The following is a 19926-nucleotide window of genomic DNA, read 5'->3' as shown; positions in this document are numbered from 1 at the left end:
CATAAATGAACGTTAAGAGTAAAGTTAAAGTAATACTTTGATGAATTAGATTAGAAGATATGCTCAGGATATCACAGAGTTTATTGGGCGAGGTTCAAGTCAAGTGACTAAAATCTCTTCTGTCCCTGTTTTCTTAATCCAAACATTGCAGTGGATTATTTTCTCCAAAAACTTTAATCCAGCTGGCTGCTGAGTGAATGTTACGTAAATCCAGCTCATCATGTACGTGTGTGTGTGTGTCATCCCTGAAATAAACTACCACGTCCTACTCACCGAGCGTCTGTGTGTTTCAGGTGACCTTACTGACCGGTCTGGAGGTGCCGAAGAACACCAGACAGTAGTAGCTCCTCTGATTCTCTCTCTCTGAGCGTGTTCTGGATACAAACACGCTCATTTTTATCCAACCTCACTTCATCCTCCCACGTGGATGTTTCCCAGTAACGTGAGGCGGAACTTCCTCCTCCTCTGCTCTCATCCTCCTCAAGGTGTCCTTCATGTCGGACGTTTATGTCTGGTAATTTGGGACAAACGCATAAATCGGAGTTATCGTCGGCTGTAAATACGACCGGAGCTTGCGGACGCGCTTGCAAGTACCCCTGGAGTGACCGTACTTCTAATTACTTGTGCGTTAATGTTGCAGCTGCTGCCGTCGCAGGAATTCATCAGCGTGATGGGGACAAATGTTTCTCCACGAGGCCTGAGACCAAACTTATGAACAACCAAAACAACGACATAGACTTCTACACTGTGCCGTGACAACAGATATACAATCAGATCAGAGTGACACCGTGGTTTAAAAAAAAACCAAAAAAAAACCTCTACTCCACAGCAACAAGTTGCATTCATGGGACAAAATCGAGAGAGAAATGGTTTCTCTCGGGTGTGTTTACAGCCTGCAAGATCAAATTACATGACGTTCTGTTGGAGTTGTAGTAGCATTGTCGGTAGTTTTTCTTCCCCTCGTGAAATATTAAGAATCTTACCCTTGACCGCACAGCTTAATCTCAGCTGTGCTGCCTTCTGTGTGTTTTTTCATCCTTGGTTTGAGTATTTAATGGAGAAATGATTTCTGACCTGAGGGTAGAACATGTACGACATTAAAAAAGAAGGGGGAAAAAAACACCTCTCCTTACAGAGGAGTCATTGAGGTCTAGGGAAGAAGGGAAGGTTGGGCTTTCATTTCATTTCATTTTTCAGTATGTGAGCGATCTACAGAGCCTGGGAGTGACTCGGACCAAACCTTTTTTTCTGACAGTTACGTCTTAGAGCTGTAGTGTTCCACCATATACTCAAATGGTGCTTTTCCATAATACAGTTCTAGCATTATTCGACTTGACTCAGTTTGGTATCAGTCACGTTGTTTTCCATTACTTCATGAAAACCCCCTCAATGTGGGCGTCACAGCACGGCTGCATTAAACTGCCGTGACGTGGTTTTATGCGCGAAACAAAAACACAAACTAGTGACTTGTAAAGCTGTTGTTTTCGGTGTAACTGAATCATTAGAATCAGTTCATTAAGAAAGATTTGTGCACAGAATCGTTCAGTACTTCCTGGAACATGAGCTGAACTGAAATATGACTGAATGGGTTGGGATTCGGCTTTAGGCAGAAATACACCAGACTTAACGCATGTTTTCAGCCAGCGCAGGGGCCAAAATAAGTACCAGGCCGTGCCTAGGCAAGCTGTGCTGAAACTGTATAGTGGAAAGGCGCAAAAACAAACTGTAAGAATTATCTACTTTAACAGATTCTCCTGAAGTTGTTTTCATATGCACAGCCCTTAAATTCAATGGTTTTGGTCAGTGTTGGGCCCCTGGGTCCCATCAAAGTCTCTTGAAATGCCCCTGTGATGCTGCTTGTTAGTTTAGCTATGCGTAAACTATGCCTCACATTAATCATGGTAAGTTCAAGGTGCTAAATCTAAAGGTGTGTTCCATTTGTAGTCATAACTCGGAAAGTCAGAGGTCTGGTGGCGCCACCTGGAACAACCTCACCTACCCACACATCTAACACGAAAAAAACAATGCTTTCCGCTATTATTTAAAACATTAATCTTCCTCGCTTGATAAAATGTCCACGCAGTACATTAACTTTTGGTTAAAGCTGCATTAAGTGAAGAGGCACTAAAGCGTAGCCATGAAAAGTGTATGATGTTTTAATATTTAACGCGTTTATGGCTGTTCCGTTGCAATAAACAGAAATACTGTTGTTTATGCAGCACATTAGCCCTTAATCCAACATAATATATCTGGCATTTATAGAATTTTACATCGTTGAATGTTTAGTTGCACATCATGAGTCTGCGATGACTGCAGCGTCAGTGTTTAAGTGATGTTAGAGGTTAAAATCATGCCCGTAAATCACATTTATCCATTTCACTTTCATGTGTTATTCTGATATGCAAATAATTTCCACCTTTTTCACCCCCCCCCCGCTGAATTATTCAAAGGACCAAAAATCGTTAGTGGCCTGAAGGAACATTTCCTCCAGCACTTCACTTCTCGGCTCTGTAGACAAAATGGGAAATTGTAAAAAAAAAAAAAAATCAGAAAATGCTGAAGTGGAAATTGAAATAAGCCCAATTGTATGATTTTTTTTGGGTGCATCAGGACGTGGTCGTCTCATTGTGATTTAATTGATTCTGTGTTCATCTCGAAGTCTCTGTGTAGACAGTCGGAGCTGAAAATGATGTCGAAAAGTCACATCGGGTGAAGCTTCATTCGCTGCTGCAGACTGAGAAGCTTCACTGTCCAACCAAACCACTGTAATCACACCATCTGTAAATAATCTATCATTTCTCTTAATGCAGCAGAGAATGAGAGGGAGGGAAAAAAACGGTTCCTTTTTAAATTTTAGGACGTTTTATCCTGGATTTTATTACTAATAATTATAATTTACAACGTATTAATGTTGAAATATTTATATTCCTGATAGTCATGAGTGTGTGTGTGAGAATATGAGTCATCATACACATAAAATGTGTGTGTGTGTGTGTGTGTGTGTGTGAATTCACAAAAAGTGTAAATAATGATGTGGGTCATGATTATGACATGAAACGTGACGCATGAATCAAACATAGACCATGTTTACAACATATCTGAAGCTGGACTGTAAATAGTCAACTGTATTATTATAATTATCATTATTTATTATTACTGCATTTTGAATAAGCCAACTGCTGCGACAGACCGCCCCCTGCTGCTCAACAGTGGCAACAACAGCTCCCAAACCTCTTGTTCCTTACTAACAAAAAATAGCCATCCTAATATTCAAATATTTAGTCAAAAATATAGCATTTGTTGTATAGGTTTATGTTAAATAAAATCTACATAGTATCTTATCACACATTATTTTTCTGTGAAATTCAAAACTAATTGTAATTATACCACTGAACATAAATACAACAGAAAATTAAATTTTTCTTTCCTTTTCTTTTTTTTTTACAGGAATTAGTGATATCTATTTTTCAATACAACAATCACCTATTTTAAAAATAATTTAGATATTAGTAAACTTCGAGAGAGGTAAATCTGTAAATCTTGTATCTTTTGGTGGTTTCTTCTATTTAATAAAATAACCATGAGTACTAAAGAATAATGAATTAGCCTTTTCAGGAGATGAATTCGCCTTTTTCAGGAGATGATGAATGGGATTATATTTATTTAAATATGTATCATAGTTTATCATAGTTTACCAGAATGTTAATTCCATTATTATGTCATTATGAATACCCAACAGGCCTCCTTAGCTTTTTATCATCTGGTGCTACATTGTTGTTAAGTGGGATTGTTGTGTATCCTAAATGGTTATTAATTTTTCTGCTTTTTGAGCCTTTGTGCGTATTTTAGCTCATTGTTTTTGCAAGATACACTTGAAAATTACAATGAATGCAACTTTTCCAGAAGTAAACACCGTTCTGCTACTGTTAGCCAGTTAGCAATTAGCTAGCCTTGGGACCAAAAACAGAGTCTAAATTAAAGTGAACTGACAAATATTAGACAACCCGTATATACTAATGACACCACTTATGTGCTTGGTGTATTATTGGGTAGATTTGAAAAAAAAACATGATTGTCAAATGTCAAAAGCGTAAAACAGTTACATGAATGCAAATTAACTGGGAGGAAATCACATCTGACTTTTTGCCGAAGGGATTTTTTTTGTTACGTACCAGACTGTCAGTGACATCCCGAGGGCTACACTTAGATCATTTGAGGGCTTTCTGGTTGCTCAGCGAGTATTATTGGATGTTCTCAGCACTGCCCTCTGACTGTCCTCCCACCAGAGGAGAAACAGGCGTTGAGGTCAACGTTTCTGTGGCCATAAATAGATTTACAGACCTATAAGCAAAAAGAAATCCATAAGTCCGGATCGTTTTGCTTCTACATGTCTGCAGGCTGTGTTGATATCAAACTGGTATGTAGAGAATCTTAGTCACAGTTGCAGCAGAGGTTTTATTAAGAAAATAAGTGTTTACCAAGTCAAATCGTATTCTTTTTCCTCTCTGAAAGCTATATAAACACAAAATTTACACCGTTGTCACTCCTGTGATATTATATAGCATGTCCCTTTACCTTTACCTCCCATGAATGTGACATATTTTACTAATTTAACTTGGTGCTGAAAAAAGGAATGCATGTCATTATAATTTGTGTAAAAGAAAAAACAGCAGAGGAAGAAATCACACTTACTTCAAAATTATGTAAATATATTTAATTACATATTAATTTTACTTTTTATACAATGTCGTCAGCAAAAGGTTCTAAATACCACATATTTAGAAAATAAAATTGGTTTGAACACATATTAATGTGTGGTGTGCCGTGGATGAGCCTCAGAATCTCCTCACATTCTTCTTTTTTTTGAAATGTATAAAAACAACAAAGCTGCTTCACGGAGACGGAGTGAGGATTTGTGACCTCAGTCAGCCGCTCAACACTGTCAGATCACAGGTCCTGGTTTTGTTGTCAACGCCATACATACAACAACAACAACAACAAAAAAAGGTTTCTGTGGAGATTTTAATGTTTACAACAAAGACACAGCTTCAGGAAACTGTGTAAACAAAGGTTATTTAAGAAAAACTGCTTTGTGTGTGTGTGTCTCTTCATGAAAATGTCTGCCAGGACTTGTGTGTACATTTCTTTAAGAAAAGAAAAGAAAAAACCCTCCATCTGTCTTGCTATGATCCTCTCTCTCTCTCTCTCTGTAAATGTTTTGTACGACTACATGGTTTGTATATGAGAAATGCATTGTATCTACTTTTCAAAAGCAGCAGAAACGCAAAATTACTTCTTTTTTGTGGTCATTTATAAAAAGACAAAATAAATAAATTGTGATGGAATATGATTCAACAAAGTCTCCAGGTTTCATGTGCGCTGCCGCAGTGGACGCTCGGGGACCCCAATGTGCAGATCAATATACTGACTCTGCAGTCTGTCACCCGCTAACACCGCGTCATATTTCACTGCAGGTCAGTGACTTGTGGTCAGGAAATCAGCTTGATCGTTCATTTCCTCTTCAAATCTGTCCTGCAGTGAGCTGTAAGGTCCTTCCTCTGGTGTCCTAGTGTTTATCCATCACTGTCGCTCACGTAAAACCACCACAAACCTGAAGGCAAATGTCTGGTTTCAGATTGGATTTAAAAACTATAAAGTCATATCCAAGCATAATTGGCACCAAGTATAAATGCATCAGTGACACATTTATTTAGAAATAGAATTTAGATCTTGTGAATCAGATTTAAAGTTTGGGAAATCAGTCAACATGAATATTTACCTATTTCCTTCCCCTGGTGCCTTTGATTTTCTGGATCTCCTTGGAGCTCAGGACCAACAAGCCATTCTTGAAGCGCCCCACCTGACCCGAGGGGCCTGCGCCAGAACCTGACGACACCTTCTTCTTGTCTCTGGTGGAAACAGAAGCACAGGGAGAAATGGGTTTCAGCCGTCGAGACACAGAAAAAGAGACTGTATGAAAATGAATCGACTGGGAATCATTGAGGATGTGCAGATGAAACACTAACAGAAACTTAAATAATGATAATCATCTGATATCTTTTGATACTGAGGAATATTTGAAGTCCACTCACTTTTGATTATTTGGCTTCTTCTTCTTTTTCTTCAACTCCTACAGGGTGGGTGGAAAAAAAAAACATACATTTATCAAAATGTAACATTTAATGGTTTTGACATTATAGTTACAGTCTCACCGGGTCAACCTCCTCCTTTACTTTCTGCTTCTTGTCTTTGATCTGCTGCTGCAGCATCTTGTAGTTGACGTATTCCTTCTTGGGAGGCTGAATAACAAGACAATAATCCATAAACAAATCAATGAAACCAATGGACTTCGAGTGGTAGAATTACAGCCATGAGTTTTTCTTACTCTGGCTCCCAGCATGATTGCTCTGTCCTGCTCGAAGACTCGCTGCTGCTCCTTCTTGTAGCCTGTGATTCCAAATCGATGGACTTCCAGACGAGCCTGATGCAGACACACACAAACAATGAGGGTACAAGTGGAAAAACTGTTTTAATAGATAAAAAATGTACTGAATGGATTGCAATCTGTTAAAATCAAGTGATTTTTAAAGGTTACATCTTATTTTCAGTCACAGGGTAGGAGATACAATCACTTTTTGTAAAATGTGATGGGTTGCATTGGCCCTTCACAGATATTTTAACAGGTAAAGTGCGCTATAATTATTGAGAAACACTCCATGGTGACATCATATAGAAAGATAATAAAACAAAACAATTTTACAATTTTACACAGCAAGACTGAAGGATTACCATCAAACCCACGTTCAACAATAAACCCGTTAAATCAAATGAGCTTATACACATCATAAATATGAATGTTGTATTTAAAAATGACCTTTTCCAAACTGATTCCCTCCAGCTGATCGCTATTCTTCATCGTTTCTGTAGACTGAGCGGCCTTGAAGTGAAGACAGCACAAAGAAACGAAGAAAACAAAACAAAAAGAAAAGGATAAATGAATGAGTGGTTTAAGGTTCCGAAAATTCAAATTTGACATTTCATGTCTGCAAATAAACTGATATATTTGAGATTGTCCTTCGACTCAGTACCATCACAATTTGCAGATGTGGTAACTCTACACTGATGTGCATAACATGGCAACAACCAAGTACATATTTTAACATTGAAAGTGTAAATAATAACAACAACAATAATAATAATAATGATAAAAAAAGCAACAAATGTGTGCAGCAAGACAGAGCAAAACATGTAATAATAAAGGAGTATTATCTAATATATGTAATACGAGTGTGGCAACTGATTCCTCAGACTTTGTTAAACTCATCTAAGCCTGAGTACCACTAACTTACGGGTATCGTGTTGGCAACTGGAGTGCGCTTGGCTTTCAGTTTCTTTCTGGGATCCTGAAATGTCACTACTTGCACCTGATTCACCTGCTCGGTGGTTGAACCTGAGTGAGAAATTAAAGTAATTAAAGGACAGTGGAGGATGGCAGGCTTAAATATGTGTCATAATATCTGAGTAACCTTGGTTACAATTCCAAAAAGCAAAACTGTTTAGTGGGGAGTATAAACGTGTGCATTGTTACCGAGCGTTACAATGCAGCCTACCTGTTTGCTCAGTCTTTGGATGTTGATGCTGTTCAGCGCCTGTAGATTCTTCTCTCTGGTCATCAGTGTCCTTGCAAATATCCTTAACTGTACTAAACGCTTCCTCCTCTTCCTCTTGATGTTTTCGTTTTTTACTCTTCTGTGACTTGAGCTTCTTACACTTTGATGCTGGTCCATTATCTGCACCAAAAGTCAACAACAGCAGCATTAAAATAAATCTCCAGACCCCAAAGAAGTGGAGTGACAAATTTCAGTGTTTGCCTCTGTACTATACACATGCAGTCATTTAGCACATACATTCTAAGCAATTCAATACATTCAGAAAACACTTTTCTAGGGACACCTACATCATAACAAACTTGTGTTATATAACTTAATAATAAAGTCATAACAAAGCAGTTTGTTCACTTGTGCATTAATTTGTGGAAAGCCCTTAGAGTTCTACTGAACTGGACCATGTATGATATCGTGATTCCCACTTCTAGTAAACTAATAATGTAAATAATATATAACAGTTTAGCCATTTATCTGAGCTAAACACAAGTTAGGAAACACAATAAATATATTATTAATGTTACACATTTGAGGCAGATGTGTTAAATTCAACTAGAAAGAAGGAGCAGCAGCTAGCATGCTAGCCACCGAGCTAACACACGCTACACTCACCATACTCGTAAAACGTGTCCAACAATTGTTCAATAAACAACGAATCTTCGTCTTTCGCACCGTTTACCTTTGAGCTCATTTCAAGCTAAATTTAAAGAGCAACTTCACGACAAAAAAATTGTAAAAACAGCAGCTAAAAAACTGCATTCAATGCGGTCTCTAACAGCGGCATGAATGACAACAAACCGCGGAAGCACATGGGAGGCACTGTCCATGGTTGAGCCTTCGTGGCCACCGTAGATACAAAAAAGGGCTACGGAAATGCCATTGAGAACGAACCACCCATGACTTTACACGCCCATGTAAACTTCTGCTGCTTCAGGATATCAACCAAGAAGTGTTATATATCTGTGAGCAGCGTAGGTTTAACTTCACCTGATGCAGCGTGTATATGTGCGCATATAAAGAGTGACAAACTATGGCGTCAAAGTCTGTTTACTCGGTATGTATGATCTAATTTTGCTAGTCGACTAAGCTAACTTAGCTCTGCGCTCCTCTTCCCACCGTTTGACATTTCATTCAAACAGGTGTAGCCTACTACACGTTCATGCAGGTGTTACAACAAGGAACCGGAAGGTCACATGTAGTTTTTAACACCAGCATAATCTCAACTTTTCAGTATTAGATTTACACTGTAGAATATATTTCATCCAGCTTCAGTATTTTATGATTATAGTGGTTGTATGCGTTTTAATAACGCAGCGTTGGGCTGAATGATGAGTACCTATTTTCATGACATTTCGCGATTGGGGTTTGATTCGTGATATACCATGAAATTATTATCTACTGTAATAAAATTGTGAAAAGCACTGTGAAAAGTGAACGAAATATAAGAGTTTTTATTGTATTCCAGCCTTTGAAATGTGTTCATTGTGTTGTTTTAAATTTCATCTTGCTGTAACGTGGTTTTACACAGCTGCACAGAAATCCCATGCTGAAGAAAAGAGATGACTTTGAGGACCTCTTGGAGGAGAGGAGGAGCTCCAGCGACCTGCGATACGCTCTCAGGTGTTACACACCTGTCCTGTACAAAGGAGTGACTCCAAGCAAAGCCAGCATGCTGAAGAGCATGGTGCTCCAGTCCGATCAGCTGCACTTTGTCATGAAACAGGTAGAACGTCCTTCACTGGCATCTGTACCTCATAAAGTGTCCTATGTCATTCGATTAGTAGCAGAAACTATTATACACTGAAGAAATTATTATTTTTTGAATTGTCAAGGTTTCCACGGAGACGGGCAAGGCTGTCGATGACATCCAGGAGGAGGCGTCGGCCATCTTGGAGGAGATGGGTCATCGCCTGCAGCTCAGCACCGTTCGCTTCTTCGCCTATACACTCACCAAAGTCTTCAAAACCCTGTTCAGGAGCATCTGTGTTAATGAGGAGGGAATCCAGAGAGTGAGTGCCCTCCACACACACACACACACACACACTCGCAACACAAATGACAAACTTGAACTTGCGTTGTTGTTGTTAGCTCCAACAGGCCATTCAGGAGCACCCGGTAGTCCTGCTGCCCAGTCACCGTAGTTACATGGACTTCCTGCTGATGTCATACATCCTGTACACATATGACCTGGCTCTTCCTGTCATTGCTGCTGGCATGGGTAAACATTGTACACAACAGTGTTAAAGAGAAGTTGCCATAGTTTTTTTAACTCGGGGAGGTGTTTACCTGCTGAGGTTGAAAATAGGAGTCACATTGTGTTTGTCCGCACAGATTTATATTCACTCAGAGAGTATAGACCTCAACTTAAAACACTTTATCACCTGTGTTTTACATAGTGGTACCTGGGATTTTTTACATTTTGAACCACTGGATCCAGAAAAACCTGTATATGGATCTGTGTAGGACTTAAACCTGCTTATATCTATTACCATCTTGCACAATCAAGACAAATTTCATCCTGAACTGAATCCGTCTGAACTTGTTAAAAGACTTTCCATGTCAAATATAAATTGCCGCCAAATTCATGATCCGGATCAGATCTGGATGAAACTTAGTCTGACGGTAGCATGTCTGATCCTGCATACACATACCAAAAGTTAGTTTATGTTTGTTTACAATTTTGTTCAAATCTGATGAGTTTTGTCACAGATATTATTATTTTGTTTTTTGTTTTTTACAGTTCTTCCCATAATAAAAGATTTCTTGAAAATGTGATAATTTGTTGTGACGTCATCAGTTGGAAACAGAAGGACAAACGCGCACAGATAAAAACATACCCTCCTTGGCGGAGGTAACTGAATTCAATAACGCCATACTATTCGTAGGTTGAGTAAAAGTGACCGTTTCCCTGCAGATTTCATGGGAATGAAGGTTGTTGGGGAGATGCTGCGGATGTCTGGGGCCTTCTTCATTCGACGCTCGTTCGGTGGAGACAAGCTGTACTGGGCCGTCTTCTCAGAATACGTCAAGACCATTCTTAAGGTCAGAAAAAGGCTCCCCATAACCCTCAATATATTACACAAAACTCTATAAAAACCTAATCAATATCTGGAGGAACATACTTAATACAGGTTTTTCTTTACTTCTTATATTCCAGAACGGATTTGCCCCCATTGAATTTTTCTTAGAAGGGACCAGAAGCCGAACAGCCAAGTCTTTGACTCCAAAGTTAGGTAAGAGTTAGTAAGAGCTTCTGGTTCAAAAAACATTAGAAGTCAATGACGGGATTGTGGAGACTGAGTAAATGAACATTTGTTATTCTGTCCTCCTGCAGGTCTGCTGAATATAGTGATGGATCCCTTCTTTAAAGGGGAAGTGTTTGACGTTAACTTGGTCCCGGTCAGCATCAGCTATGAGAGGATCTTGGAGGAGTCGCTTTATGCCAGAGAGCTGCTGGGTGTGCCCAAACCCAAAGAGTCCACCTCAGTGAGTCACTGAAACAACGAGCACAAAGTGGTGAAAATTAAAGTAGTATTTTGTTGCCTGTAAGTAACATGCCTATTGCATTTGTGTCCTCTCTCTATCACAGGGTCTTTTTAAAGCCAGAAAGGTCCTCAGTGAAGACTACGGCAGCATCCATATTTACTTTGGTCAACCGGTGTCTGTCAGAAGTTTATCTCACGGTAAAATTGACCGTTGCCAGTTCAACCTCATTCCAAGGTGAGATTTCAACCAGATACTAAAACTATGTCACACACCGACTGTTCTTACTAAACTAAAAGCGTGTGAACTTGTTTTTCTTATTATTTGGGCAACTGTAGAAATTAAAGAATTTTAAAGATTTTTTTTAAAGAATTAAAGCTTAAAGAATATATAAAAAACACATTTTTGTTTATAAATGTATTTTACAATTATCTATACATACTTGCCAATAAACTCTCTACATTGAATATATTATTAAAGTGGTTCAGTAGTTAAGCTGTCAAATGTTTATTATTGGCAAAATGGAGTCAGGAGGAAGAATTGGAGCTTAATTAATTCTTAATGACTTTTTTGAAATATATTGTTTCAGCTGCTGTTTATAAAGTGAATTACTTCAGTCTTTGACATTACTTTGTGATTTAATTTTGGGGTGCTATGATGAATTGATCGTCATCCAACCAAGCTCTCGGATTATTCAGCTTCCTAAATATGAATATTTTCTGGTTTCTCATTAAAAATGAATCATAATAATGATTAAAAAACCCCAAGAATCAATTAATCAAAAAAAACATTGTTAGTTCCATCACTAATTTAATTTATTAACTTGTAAAGAGTTCTGTTCTTTGGATTTCATTATTAAAAAGCAGCTGTTATTTTTTAAATAAGTATAGATTTGACTGTGAACTTCCCGTTTTTCAGACACATCCCCAAGAAACCCACTGAGGAGATCCAAGGTTTTGTCAACGACTCGGCCTACAGGCTGGTCCGAGCCCAGGAGGAGAACATGGTCCTGAAGCCGTGGGTTCTCCTGGCCTCGCTGCTGCTCCAGAACCACCACCAGAGCCAAGCGTTCGGGCAGAGACCGGGTCTCACGCGGGACGAGCTGACTCAACAAGCAGCGTGGCTCAGGGATCTGTCTCGACAGTACGGAGCCTTCCTCCACTGGCCTGGTACAGTATGACCCCGACAAAACCTCCCCCTCACCACAGTTAGACTGAACACTCTGTGTAGTCGAACAAAAGACCCCTGTTTTGAAATTAAACGTGTTGTTTGAGGACACTGATGTGGCTGCTAATCTTTATTTTGTCTTGAAAGTATCTCATGACCGTTTCAAACACAAATCCCTTTAAAACACTTAAAACATGTCATTCTGTTCCTGTTTAGTCTCTTATTAAAAGACAGAATCAAAAGAATGAGAATACGTAGATGTTTAAACACAATAAAGACATTTGTTAACAGTTTCTTTAAAAGCTCTGATAAAAAGAATCACACACAGTCATGTGCAGTAACACAGGTTCTTTATTGTTGCCTTCACAGATGTGATACTGTAGCTATGACACAAGTATATTATTGTTTAACATACAGCTGACACTTTTCTGTGTGCGATACACCCAGGAAATGGTTCTGTGTCCTTGAACTTCACCTCCTTCTTCTTTCTTCTCCCCCTCTCTCTGTTCTGACTCTTCTTTCCTTCTTCTTTCAGACCACACGTCTCCATCCGAGGTCGTCTCCTCCAGCCTCTCCCTCCACCGAGGTCTGGTGAAGATGTCGGAGGGAAGAGTCCAGCTGGCAGTAGAACAAGGTTTGTGTCTACTGGCCTGTGTTTCTTTAAAAAAAATTATTATCCTTCAAAATTGTGTTATAATCCAACAAAGTTGAGCGGCATGGCACATTAGTTTTCTTTTTTAACTTGTTTTTACTTGAGATCATAGACAGGAATGAAGAGTGTGCCAGGAAAGTTTTCTCCAACAACAACAAGGTTTAGAAATGGCAATAACCTCAAATTAAACACTTAAACCTAGCTGGAAATAATGAAAAATGTAGAAAAAAACATTTAATTGAAAGCAAACTCATAAATGTACCTTCAGCTGAAAATAATAGTCATATAGTAGAAATAGTTATTTTGCGATTCATAGATATGGCTGTAAAATGAAGACAATGGCAGTATTTTATGATTTTTATAATGATGATAAGTTCTATATTAGCATGGATATTAACTTTGCACACTCAAACTTTTGTTGTTGCTCCATTTGAGTTTTAACATCTTTGAAAAAGTGAGACATAAGGTCTCAAGGTGTATTTCGATGATTAACAAACAAATGTGAAGTCACCACAGCAGCAACTGTTACTGAACATTTATTCTACGTCATGTCTTGAAGCAGGAGGACAGGTGAACCCCGGGGAGCCTCGCACAGCTGTCACCCCAGAAGAGGAGCTCCTGAACCGGGCAGTCGTCATCCTCTCCTGCGCCTCCTACAGGAACCAAGCACTGCACGTCTTCCTCCGGCCGGCACTGCTGGCCTCAGCCCTGCACGCTGCCTCCTCCAACCACAAACGTAAGATTTGGCTTGCAGATACTCGTCCATGTACACCTCTTCAAACATGAAATAAGTACAATAAATATTAAATTTATCTCCAGAGGAAGTCTTCAACAGCTTCAGCTTCCTCCGAAACATGTTCTCCAACGAGTTCATCCTCTGTCCTGGAGCCACAGTGCAGGTGAGGAGCATCGTTTCTACCCATCAATGTTCCTTCAATGTGATTGTGAATGTGTCATGTGTCGTCATGTGTCCTGCAGGACTTTGAGGAGGCCTGTTTCCTGCTGATGAAGACCGGAGAGCTGCAGGTCACAGAGCACGAGGTTCTGGTGACAGAAAGAGGACAGAGAACTCTGGAGTTCCTCACCAATATGCTCGACCCCTTCTTACAAGGATACCAGGTGATTGAAACAAACACACAGTGTTATTATGCTCATTAAATCCTGTATTCTTTTTTGCTTGTGCCAACTGCTGATTCCCACTAGAGGGCGCTGTGATCTCAGCATTAACTTTACAGCTGTGTGTGTGTGTGTGTGTGTTAGGTGGTGTGCAGGTTCCTGTGCGAGGAGGCGAGTGCGGCGTTGACAGAGAAGCAGTTTATTTCTGACGTGCGGAAGTTCATCATCAAACATCTTCTCGCAGGTTTGCTCTGCTTCTTCGTGTTTTACCGTGACTCCACTGCAGCTTTAAGACGAGAGAAACTCACGTACTGCGTTTGTGTTTTATCAAGGTCGACTCAGATACTCTGAGGTGTTGTCGTCTGACCTCCAGAAGAACGCTCTGGCTGCTCTGCTAAGACTTGGAGCTGTGCAGAAAATGAAAGGGTATGTTTGGTTTCGATCTCCCTCGTTTGGCTGATCAAACATGGCGGCACTCCAGTGATATTTATGCAGCAAAAAACATGACGTAGTGACTCGGACTTTGGAAGGATTTTGTACCACGCGTATATGACGTTGTTTTTTTAAATACTAAAGCTGCTGTCAGTGTAAATAACTATATTCTAACCGTGTTTGCTCAGCTCAGAGAGTTCGGACAGTAAATTTAGGAGAATCCCACAAAGCGTGGCCACTTCCTGTTGCCGCTATTGTTTTTTACGACAGTTGTGTTTGCTTCCTGCCCTAAAACAAGAGAAGAGAAGAAATCCTAACCTTAATATTTATTTATTTTACAAGAGTAACTACCAGTATTACGTTACTTTATCTAAACTTTCCTAGAAAATGCTGTAGATTTAGCTGCACTTTGTACATATGTGAAACTAATCACATGTCCAGTTATGAATTTCTTTTATAAACACGTTCATGAGGTGATGTTTGGAGGCGGGGAATGCTAACAACCCAAAAATAGACAGGAAGTTATCCAAGCGTTAGCAAAACATTACTGATTGCAGCTTTAACTAACAACTAAATCACAGTTATGGTCATTTCCTGCAAATAAAAAAGAAATACAACATTTGAAAGTAACAGGAAATTATCGGATATTGGCTTTGAGTGATTGACACTGTATCTGCAGCTTATGTTACACTGCCCCCATGTGGTAAATCAATGAACTGAACAGACACATGTGAAATACAGTATAATATTAGGACGATGAAAATTATTTTTTATGGTCATTCTGCACTAAATTGCTAATTCTATTAGTATGGTCTTAGATAATGAATATAAACTATTTCCTCCATTACTGAACGGACATTAAGTCTTGAAATTTGAGCAGTTTTTCTTAATTTTTATATAATACTTGGGGCTGAAAGTAAAGGTGCACTTTGTTGTTTTCAACCTCAGAGTGCAGCAGGAAACTTTAAAAGTCAACAAGGTGATGGTGAACTCGTTGGAGGACACTTTAGGTAAGAAAAGAGCTCCATGAACGCACACAGAAAAATAACTTGGCTGGGTTTTGTTTTTTTTAAGACCATCCCTCATTTGTCTGATCGTCCAGGTGGAAAACTTCCAACTCAGAAAGCCGCCGTCGCTCGCCTTTGATTCAAAAGGAGACTGAGAAGATCAAATCCTCTTGTCGACATCGATAATGCGATGACGTCTCGGCTCATAAGCGGCGCGCTGCGGCACAAGGAGGCGCCACTTTCTTTCTTTTCACAAAGAAAGTCTAGCCCGACTGCTTTTCTGTGAGAGGTGAACAAAAGCCATCTGGAGACAGCTCGACGTCTTTTTTTTTTATTTTCTTCCTCCTTTAATTTCTCAAATCACCTCCTCACCTCTCTTTTCAGAATGCCTTATTTTTCCCCCTCCCTAAGACTCTTCTTTTGAAATGTCTTTTATACGCGTACATAAAACCAGACGATGAGTAAGGCCTTTGAGGTTGTAATGCTTTTAGTTTTTTTTGAATAACTAACCAGCCTTTGCATTCTTGTGAGGAAAAAAAGAAAGTACCATCTCCACTCAGGATCGTGGCCATTTTCCATTAATGCATTTGATACAGAATTTATCCTCTTATAATCAGTGTGGCTTTGTGGGTTTTCTTGTCCTCTCTCATCCTTTAATCCCCCCCATCTGTTTTATTTTTTTTGCACTTTATTGAGTTTAAATGCAATGTGGTGTGGACCTTTTATGTGATTAGTATTTTGGCACAGTTTCCTCTTTTATTCTGTCTTCTTCTTAATATCGTTTGATCAAAGGTGTTAAAATGGAGGAAGAAAAACTTGATATCTCTGTCGCGGGCCTCTTGCCAAAACTACGGGCGACACAGACGGAGCTTTAGGTTTGTTTCTGTTTACAATTCTTGATATTTCTTGCCAGATTTATGTCCAGCTCCAGATGAAATTGCAGTATGCTGTGTTTCCGTGATGGTGCGGTTCAGTTTGGTACAGTTTGGAATGGTAAAGTCCTGGCGTCAGGCTTGCGTGAACGGCACCTTTACCAGTACCAGTAACGTCGACTTCCATGGGATAGTTGCACCGATTGCAAGGGATCAGCCAGGTCTAGCTCCACCCTGACCGTACCATTTTACTCTGGTATGTCAAGGGGAAGGGTGCCAAAGAATGGAACAGGTTGGGGCTGCTTATTTTTAATGGAACCCCAAAAAAATACGTACCCTACTGTACCAAACCAAACCGTTCCACTCGTCGGAAACACGGCTTCAGTTACACTGAAGCACTACCAGCTACACCAAGGAATATGTTTCTGTTGAATCAACGTTACTCATAATTAGCTTATTTTCATAATCGATTAAGCTGTCGATTATGTCTGAAAATGTTGATCGGTGTTTCCAAATACCTGGAAATTATGATGTTCTCAAATGTGGTGGTTTTGTCCACAGCGATTTGTTTGGATGATTTCTTTGTTATACGGAAGAGCAAAGAAACCAGAAAATATTCACTTTTAAGAGAACTTAAAAACACTAAAACCAATTCATTGCTCATCAGATTAGTTTCGTACTCGATTAATAATCGAGTAATCGTAAGTTACCAGTTTTCGTGTTCTCGAATCACTGAAGTTGCTTCATAGTTACTGAGTTTCTGTTTAAAGCCACACAATAAAACTGAAACGTTGCTTAATACCGAAACCTTTTATTTATGCTCAAAGAAGCAAAATGGGCTTCATGTAATTTGTTACAAGGGAAGGAAGTAAAAAAAAAAGAAGGGAGGAAGGCGAGACAGAATAAATGAAAACAGGAGCAGTAACTGCGGAGCGGAGACTCGGAGGAACAATAATAATAATCATAAAATGTCACGAAGCAGAAAACGATAGCACGTCGGGACATAATGTACAATGAGTTTGACAACTACTGAGACAATGTGTCTCTTCTCCCCCCTCCTCCCCCCCGACTCAGGAATATACAGCATTAAGAAATTTGCAATTTTTAATCAAAATGTTCAAAGTAAAACTAGAGTAGTCTTAAAAAAAAACTTATATTGAAGCTATTTATTTGGTTTGTAAGCAGTGCAGTACACGTTACTTTGAAAGTGGCTCATATGACTGTTCCTAAACGGGATAAAGTCAGAGGCGTTTGTTAACTAGAAACAAAAAGGTTGGATTTTGGTCTGTTCCAAAATAAATTGTTACGTCTGAATGTTGTGGCGTACACCTTGCCGATGCGTGTATTTATTTTAAATATCACTGAAAAAAATTATGTGTCAGCAAATGCTGTGACGGTAGTTTTGAGACGCTAACGTCAACCAGAATAAAGCCAGTGGGTTGCAGCAGAGGTCAGATGATGCACCGTATATCATGGCAAACACATCCAAGCAACTGTGCGAGTACATTTTGTTAAAGATATGGTCTATATTCAAAATCAACGTGTACATCACAATAATCATATTGTGGATCCTGTATCGTGATACGTATTGTATCCAGATGTTCTCAAATGTCGTTTTGTCCACAACCCAAAAATAATTAAGTTTTAACGAGCTCTTTCAAAGAAACCAGAAAATATTCACATGACAAAACAAAACAGAACTGTTATTTATTGAGAAATAATCAATTAATTGCTGTAATTTACCCCGAAAAGTAGTAGCGCAGCTGGTTATATACACACGTTAGACCTAAAGTTACAGCGATAACCTGTGATAACCTTTTAACATCAGTGCCACTATATTATACTCTTGAAGTATCATTTCTTTAGGGATTATAAACACAAGCCTCAAAGAAATCTGCCAACGAAATAAGCCAAATTTCATAAATGCAGCCTTTTGAATTTTGTCTCTACATAAAGCAGTTGCACAACAACTTAATAACCAGAATTTGAAAGAAAAAGTTTATTTTTCACTACCCGACTGTTCTAATTAAAAAAAGAGTTGAGCATCTGAAGGACTGCGTTTTATTCGTTTCACACACTTGGTGAAATCTCTACTGAAATACAAGGACGTTATCTGTTACCAAGCAACCTTAGCTTATCTCCAATTTTGATACAAGCCAAACTTCACCATAACAAACTCACTCCAAAGTCATAAATTCTAACTCCATTGTCTTTTGTTGCCATATTCATGAGTTACGCAAACTCGTAATGTTTGAAAATTTGAAACATGGAGTTGACACCGGAGCAGCTCTGTGTTTGACAAACCTTGTATAACGATAATCTGCCTCTCAACACGTCGTCCAAATATTGTCAGCTTTTTATATAATGTCCTAATATTTGACTCCTTTGTGTCTTTGTCTGTGTGTGTGTATGTACGCTTTCAGTTATTGAAGGGAGTGTGAGTTTGGTGGGTTTTCAGCACCAAATGTACGGGCAGTTTAATAAAACGCATGTAAATAAAGTGACTTGAAATAAAAATCATGGACCACATTGTCTTTGTTTTTAGTGATGAAGCTCAAAAACGCAAGATTCGCTCCGTCATTCATTTTGTCCTATGAATTAAAATGATGCCAATTCATTGAAAAAATTGATCTGATGTAATCCCATTTACATTTTCACACATTAACAGAGAAAAGTAGATACTATTTGGGACTGTCATGATTGTCTCTGGACAGTTTTTTATTGTCCTGTTTGTGGGTCTAAACATAAATGAAAACTCAAATCCCCAGCGGAAGAGTTTTAATGTGATCAACTTCAAATTTAGTCAAGTCACTCTGGACAACATAAGAATTAAAAGTTACTTAAAGCTTCATTTAGTGTCACAGGGTATAGGTGCTAGGGGGCAGGAAGTTTGTGGCGAATTCTGATGCGTCGGCAAAAAACACAAAACCCCATTAACTCCACTATAGAAGGTCCAGTCTGAATGGAACGTGCTATCTTTGATAATAGTCCCACAATTACAGTGTCCAAGTGGACTGTGCATGGTAAAAGGGCTCTACAGCGCCCCCTAGAATAAAAAAAAAAACAGTCCCCATTGCTGGTTTCACCAACACGCATGCAATTTGGCATACACGTCTGTCAGGATATTTGAATTTAAAGCTGTAGTGTGTATCATTTAAACATAAACAAAGGCCTGTTACAGTCAAATTATTGTGAAATGATTCCATTTAATATTGATTAGGCCTATCAGCTGAGCTTATATGGTTTCTGTGGTTTCAGGGTGCATGCTGGCTCACTGTCTACTTGGACAGAATAGAGCCACTATAATCATTTTTATGTTTTTAATTCAATCTTTATTTAACCAGAAACAAAATCCCATTAAAATAAACTTTCACTTCCACGTCATTTTGCGATACCAAACTGAAATGACTGAAAAATAATGATGACATTATGTTGCTGTCATGTTAGGTGTACGTGGCAGTGCAATGGGGGGGGGGGGGGGGGGGGGGGGGGGCACACACACGACAGTACACACGATCATCCTCCAGGTGTCA

The 19926-nt window shown here is 39.1% G+C and overlaps 3 protein-coding genes across 6 annotated transcripts in view; 2 read left to right on the top strand and 1 right to left on the bottom strand.

Annotated features, from left to right (window-relative positions):
- LOC131443125 (tripartite motif-containing protein 67) overlaps positions 1-747 on the top strand; it is a 33102-nt gene extending 32355 nt beyond the window's left edge. For all 3 annotated transcript variants that reach the window (XM_058612493.1, XM_058612492.1, XM_058612491.1), the window contains one exon: positions 294-747. In XM_058612493.1, the coding sequence (XP_058468476.1) occupies positions 294-341 (48 nt within the window). In that variant the 3' untranslated portion in view covers positions 342-747. The remainder of the gene's footprint in view (positions 1-293) is intronic.
- Positions 748-4699: 3952 nt separating this feature from the next.
- On the bottom strand, positions 4700-8469 carry c17h1orf131 (chromosome 17 C1orf131 homolog). Its single transcript, XM_058613341.1, has 9 exons — positions 8277-8469; positions 7611-7790; positions 7350-7450; positions 6875-6937; positions 6386-6481; positions 6213-6299; positions 6093-6130; positions 5780-5909; positions 4700-5611 (listed from the first exon to the last, which is right to left on the bottom strand). Exons 1-8 carry the CDS (start codon positions 8353-8355, stop codon positions 5780-5782), a joined length of 774 nt encoding a protein of 257 aa, XP_058469324.1. The 5' UTR covers positions 8356-8469; the 3' UTR covers positions 4700-5611.
- A 70-nt stretch (positions 8470-8539) lies between these two features.
- gnpat (glyceronephosphate O-acyltransferase) lies at positions 8540-18351 on the top strand. 2 transcript variants are annotated; one of them, XM_058613340.1, is made up of 17 exons: positions 8540-8718; positions 9193-9387; positions 9497-9673; positions 9753-9882; positions 10579-10706; positions 10822-10897; positions 10999-11150; positions 11254-11384; positions 12066-12316; positions 12850-12948; positions 13529-13702; positions 13786-13865; positions 13945-14085; positions 14227-14326; positions 14415-14508; positions 15463-15524; positions 15617-18351. In XM_058613340.1, exons 1-17 carry the CDS (start codon positions 8695-8697, stop codon positions 15658-15660), a joined length of 2058 nt encoding a protein of 685 aa, XP_058469323.1. In that variant the 5' UTR covers positions 8540-8694; the 3' UTR covers positions 15661-18351. The 2 variants fall into 2 exon arrangements, with proteins under 2 accessions (XP_058469323.1, XP_058469322.1); XM_058613339.1 differs by having other exon boundaries at positions 13526-13702.
- The last annotated feature ends 1575 nt before the right edge of the window (positions 18352-19926 follow it).

This window comes from Solea solea, chromosome 17 (assembly GCF_958295425.1).
Source record: "Solea solea chromosome 17, fSolSol10.1, whole genome shotgun sequence".
Classification (NCBI taxonomy): Eukaryota; Metazoa; Chordata; class Actinopteri; order Pleuronectiformes; family Soleidae; genus Solea; species Solea solea.
Note: the sequence above shows the minus strand (reverse complement) of the source record. Positions and strands in the feature narration are given on the sequence as shown.

Excerpts from the sequence above, each read along its gene's own strand:
- gnpat (XM_058613339.1), top strand. The coding sequence starts at position 8,695 with ATGGCGTCAAAGTCTGTTTACTCG. Across the intron at positions 10,898-10,998 it reads GTCTTTGACTCCAAAGTTAG|GTCTGCTGAATATAGTGATG; the intron begins GTAAGAGTTAGT and ends GTCCTCCTGCAG. Across the intron at positions 13,866-13,944 it reads GTCCTGGAGCCACAGTGCAG|GACTTTGAGGAGGCCTGTTT; the intron begins GTGAGGAGCATC and ends TGTGTCCTGCAG.
- c17h1orf131 (XM_058613341.1), bottom strand. The coding sequence starts at position 8,355 with ATGAGCTCAAAGGTAAACGGTGCGAAAGACGAAGATTCGTTGTTTATT. Across the intron at positions 6,938-7,349 it reads CAGTTGCCAACACGATACCC|GCCGCTCAGTCTACAGAAAC; the intron begins GTAAGTTAGTGG and ends CTTCACTTCAAG. Across the intron at positions 5,910-6,092 it reads AAGAAGCCAAATAATCAAAA|AGACAAGAAGAAGGTGTCGT; the intron begins GTGAGTGGACTT and ends TGTTTCCACCAG.